Raw genomic sequence first — 6,000 nt, forward strand, 5'->3', positions numbered from 1 at the left:
AGAATGGTCCTTTCCCATTTTTGGTACATGCACGTCCCCTCTTTTCTTTGACATATGAATACAATCCCTTCTTCATCCATATTATTTTGAGGATCCATCCAGCAACCACCTTCTTAAAATTCATGGAAGCCTAAGGTACTCTAGGTCCTATTTATCTTGTTTCCTTCCATGCTCCAAATCTCTAATCCTAGAGTTATTGTTTTATTGAAGTTATTTTCGTTTTGTTTAGACCTGCCACCGTAGAATTGCGACTGCGTCTTCGTTCACCATTTTGATTGGACTAACTTTTGGGCAGTACCGTAACTGAGAATTTAATCGTGATTTAGGAAGGAAGCGTTCGAGGTAAGGGCTTTTTCCCATAAGTTCTTACTAAGTGCTAGTACTTTGTTATTAAACAGGGGTAGCAATTCTTGTCTTTTGAAAAGAAGAAAACAATTAAAATATTTATTTACATGGTAAAGTCTAATATTTTATAAGAGTGATTATTTTAATTGAGTTTTATATGATAGTTGTGTATGATGTGATGCGGAATGATATTGGTATTTTATTTTATTATGTTTATATGTTTTTGTGATGTTGAGAAAGACATGTTAGATTTTGATTAAAAGAGATGAAAATATGAGATTATTGAAAAGATTGTTTATGATCATGTTCATGGTGATGTGAGATATATAATTATTTCTGTGTGGTGCCTTTGTTTATGATCATGTTAGTTTATGATCATGTTCATGGTGATGTGAGATTGTTTATGAATGAATTGTAATTGTGTGATGAATGTGATTGGATTATGTGTATCTAATGTGGAATTTGAATCTCTGATTCATTTGATCTCTCAACATAAATATTTACCTCATTTAATTGTTTTGATTGGCTTATTTCTATCAAAAAAGATAGTACATGCTAATAAAACCATGAGAAATCACATGGTTTCATATTAAGTCACTTAAACAGGGACTTAAATTCTTACACGAGACTCTTACAGACACGCCAATCAATTATAACTATTGGTTCCTTTAAAAACATTTGACTTCAATCCGTACACCTTTTTATTAATATATTCTTCATCAAATCACATTTGATTAATTTATTTGTCATTCCAGAGATCTACTCTCATAATTTTTGCAGGTACGAATGTGGGTACAACTGTATTGATCGTTTTAATCATACATCATACATTTGATTGTACCTAATTCCTATAGTGTGAGTGCGCGCACACGCACGCACGCGCGAGTTGGTGCTTTTCGCATGAACACTCTGTGTGCATTATTAAATATGATATATTTTGATTAACACTCTTGTGTTTGGCTTCTTCAATGCTGAACATTAACATTTTTGTAGTATCTTTTTTTTTTTTAAGGAAACATTTTTGTAGTATCTAATTAGTTAAATTAATCATTTAAAATAATTACAATTATCAAATATATCTATATATATACACACATACATATTTATTTATTAATATATATATATATATATATATATATATATATATTGTGTTTGGATTTGTATTGGGGGATAACTCAGATGATAATATATGGATACTATTCTAAATATAGCGTTGCGGAAAATGATACGCAAATAGAACACACTTAGTTATAAATGAGAATTGTAAAAGAATCAAGTAACCAAGAAGTTGTTACAGACACTGGCGGATCTTGCCGAAAATATTGGGGGGAGCGGTAAATATGAACTAAATATTATAATTGAAATTCATAAAAGTTATATAAATTTCATCCAAAAAATATCACCGCAATAGCTCAAACACGAGACTAAAGCTCCAAATATACTATATACCAACTAGAGAGATAACATATCTTAAACTTAGAGGATCAAAACGAGTCAGATGCTTGCCACGTGCATAATAGAAAAACAATCGCACGAGACTGGTACATATATATAAACATAGGAGACATTTACCTCAATTTAAAATTTAACGGTTCGGTCTTTTTTAGACTTGAACTCGTCAATAATTGAATCAGTACTAAATTGGTCAACTATTTCTTTTTCAATATAAAGCATCATACCGTCAGCAAGAAATTCATCCTCCATCTTGTTACGCAATCTTGTCTTGATTAACTTCATTGTTGAAAATGATCTTTCTGTAGTAGCTGTAGAAACCAGAAGAGTTAAGATAAGGCGGATTAAACGATCAACCAAGTAATGTGTATCCGCCTTCCCTGTCGTTTTGAGAGCTTCACACAATTCAGACATAGTTGACAACTTATTCAAACCTGGATGACTAACAACATCAAGATGGAAGTAATGAAGATGATATCTCAAACTTTTTTTGTCTTGCTCACCGAAATCTAATGGATAAAATTTATGTACAAGAGCACATATATTATCTATATCAAATGCTTTGTAAACATCCTTAGGAACCAAACTATTGCTTAGAATTAAAAGCTCCATTGTTTCCGGACAAAACCTGTGATTCAATTCCTGCAATTGTTGATCAATTGTAACACAAAAGAGATTCACTCTAAAATGCTGACCCACTGTGATGTGATCCATTTGATGACGAGCGCGACCTTCACGCTCTATGTAAACAGCATTACAATCAGGGGAATAAATGTCGTGTTTTTCACAAAATAATATTACATTTTTCAACAAATCACCCGACCATCATCTCTCAACTTCTGAATTAATGTTTTTGTATAGCTGACTAATTGCATAGCATTAAGTATATCTTTGGATTTCTGTTGCAAAGCTTGACAAAGACGATCTGTAATTCCCATAATCTCTTTCATGATGTGCAAAATCAATGTGAACTCAAATGATTTCAAAAGTTTATAAGCAACATTAGCATCCCCACGCGTAGTATAACTTGATCCAGTCTTCCTAATTTCTTGAAGAACTACACAAGTTGGATTATGCAGATTTATCATACTACAAATAGAACCAAAATTTGAGCTCCAACGAGTATCTCCAGTTCGTTTATGATTGCTTTTCTGATTTTGTCCTTTACCACTCTCAATTTCACCAATCTCTAGCAAATTAATAATCTCAGCTGATATGGCCTTTTGCAATTCATCATTACGCTTAGTAGAGGAACATGCAACATTGACAATGAAAGTCAAGTGAGAAAAAAAATCATGAATAGCGAAAACTTCTCTAGACGCAGCAACCAAAGCAAGTTGTAGTCTATGTGCAAAACAATGAATGTAATAATCATAAGGACAATCTTTAAGAAATAATGCTTGCAATCCATTCCATTCTCCCCTCGTATTACTAGCACCATCATACCCTTGCCTGCGGATATCTGAAACATTAAGACCATGCATAGAAAGAACATCACAAACTTCTTTTTTAAGTGTGATAGCCATGGTGTCATCTACATGCACAAGCTCAAAAAATCGTTCTTGTATGCAACCATGTTTATCCACAAACCTCAAAATAATAGCCATTTGCTCCCTAAGAGATTCATCACACGATTTGTCAACAATTATGCAAAATTTAGAATCTCCAATCTCTTCCCGAATGTAGTGTTTCACTTTACAAGACATGATTTGCAAAAGTTCCTTTTGAACTGCATGAGATGTATACTTTCCGTTATATGGAGCATTCTCTAGCACTACTTTAGCAAGTTCATCATTGTATGATGCTAACAGTTTAACCATTTCAAGAAAGTTACCTCTATTTTTTGAACTAGGTTTTTCGTCATGGCCTCTAAAAGCACAAGCTTGAAAAGTGAGGCAACAAACTGAATCAATAGAGCACCTGAGACGAAGTCTATTATGGAGGATTTGCTCGGAACTTTGCTCATTAAGTGCAAATCTGATGTTCATAGATTGATTGAACAAGTCTTGAGAAGCTTTCACTGCATTATTGTGAGATGAACAAGGACTCTCTCCAATATGTTTAAGAAAAACACAACACTTTCCAGAATTGATTTTTCTCCATGCTTTAAATCCTTTTCTAGTAAAGACGTCAGCTGTAGGATTCCCATTTGGTTTTTCAGTAGACAAGTAACAAAGCAAACAATAAGCAGCATCATTTGTTGGAGAGTACTCTAGCCATGAAGGGAACATTTTGAACCAAGATGCTTGAAATCGTCTTGGATGCTTATCTTCATTAAGAGGATATTTTTCAGCTACCCATTGATAAGGACATCAATTAAGATAAGCTCTACGAACTTCATCTCTTTGATTCACCGGATATTCCCAAATTTGGAGGCGCTTCCCGGGGTCATGTTCTAAACGATTGACATCAAAGTTCTCTACAATGACTCTTTGAATCTTGCAAGGCTGCTCGTCCGGTTGAACTGTTTGATCACCGGAAGGGCTCTGTTCGAGATTTGATGTTGAAGTTATACAATTTGCATCTTCCTCAGGGACAGGAAGTATTCTTGTATAAAATGCTTCAAGTTTCTTATGTCTGACTTTCCTCATACTCCTACAAAATGCACAATTCACACATAAATTACAAGTAACAAAATCAAACTAGAAATGGTGAATATGAACAATGACTTGAGCATGTAATTAAAAAAAAAAAACATTATCAAAGAACACAAAACAAAGAGTAATAATCAGTACAGTACATATTCATGTCTTGTTCAAAATATGAATTAAGCCACTATGTCCTAAGTTCTAAAAATAGAATTGAATTGAATCAGCAGCATAGGAACATAATAGAATTGAATCAAACAACATAGAATATCAAGGATTAAGTTTCCCCCAATTTTTTATTTCTAGGGTTCAAGGCTTCAAGCAAACTGAAGTGAAAAGGAATCAAATCGAATGAATGAAATTATAACATAACAAACCTGAACTGAAAATAAAAAAAACAACAAACTGAAGTGAGGTGTATGAGAGTTCAGAGGAGCACCGTGCTCTGCTGCCTCCACATCGTCGTTCGTCGCATCGCCGAAGGTGAAGAGTGGGGAGACCGTGAGAGCTTGAGAGGTGAGAAGAATGCGTTTTGATATGTGAGGATGGGGAGGAGAGGGGGTACCGAGAGAGAGACAGACAAAAACAAGTGTGAATCCAGGGGTACGATAGTAGTTTTCAGCATACAAATTTTTTTTTTTACTAAGGGATGCCACGGCACCTGGGGGTCTCAATAGAGATCCGTCCCTGATTACAGATGATGTACACAAGAGAGCGGTCTACCTATCTTTTCCCATATTTATATGGATACGTTTGAACAATACCAACTCTCCAAGAACTAAATCTTTTATCATATATATAGATGAGTTTTTTTTTTTTTTTTTTTTTATGAAAGATATACAGATGAGTTATGTACATCATAATTAATTTCTTTTTAGATAGTCGGTGTTGTCGAGGAGGGGGCATGAACAAATAGAGCACACTGAGTTGTGGACGATTCTGTTTGAAGAACCAACGGACATAAGATTAGGTACAATATATATGTATAATTAGTCTTTAATGCATTGATATATACTTCCTCCTTTTTAAAATGAATATTGTTTAAGATTTTTACACATAAATTAAGAAATATAATAATGATGTTTAAAGACATAACAACTTTACTAAATTAATATTATTTATTACTATTGATGCAATGTTTTAAAAGTAGTGTACACTCACTAAATTAAAGGATATAATTGAAAGTAAAATAATAATTCTACATTAAAAAGTGTAGGCGACATTCATTGGAAACAATTTTTTTGTCTAAAATGATACACATTTTAAAACGAAGAAAATATAGATGATAATTTTTTTAATGATATATAAATGAGTTTTTTGATTTTTGAAAGGGATATATAGATTATGTGCAACATAACTACATCTATAACAAGTAAATGTGGTGTAAAGTCATAATCATATTAAAATACTTAAACATAATGGAGTATTATATAATGATTGATTTGATGTGATTTTTTTGTCTTCAAGTTGTTTAGTAATTAGAAAACCATCTTTAAGGTGAATAAGCATGAAATCTGATATTCAAATCTCGATCCATGTATATATAAATACGATATCTGTCAATTGAGTTATGCATATGATGACTTTGGTGTGATTTTATTAAAATAAAATTTTG

At 32.8% G+C, this 6,000-nt stretch overlaps 1 protein-coding gene across 1 annotated transcript; it reads right to left on the reverse strand.

The window, feature by feature from the left end:
* Positions 1-1,923: 1,923 nt before the first annotated feature.
* LOC112419250 (zinc finger MYM-type protein 1-like) lies at positions 1,924-4,028 on the reverse strand. Its single transcript, XM_024776451.2, has 2 exons — positions 2,621-4,028; positions 1,924-2,537 (listed from the first exon to the last, which is right to left on the reverse strand). Exons 1-2 carry the CDS (start codon positions 4,026-4,028, stop codon positions 1,924-1,926), a joined length of 2,022 nt encoding a protein of 673 aa, XP_024632219.2.
* Positions 4,029-6,000: the final 1,972 nt, after the last annotated feature.

This window comes from Medicago truncatula, chromosome 2 (genome assembly GCF_003473485.1).
Source record: "Medicago truncatula cultivar Jemalong A17 chromosome 2, MtrunA17r5.0-ANR, whole genome shotgun sequence".
Classification (NCBI taxonomy): domain Eukaryota; kingdom Viridiplantae; phylum Streptophyta; class Magnoliopsida; order Fabales; family Fabaceae; genus Medicago; species Medicago truncatula.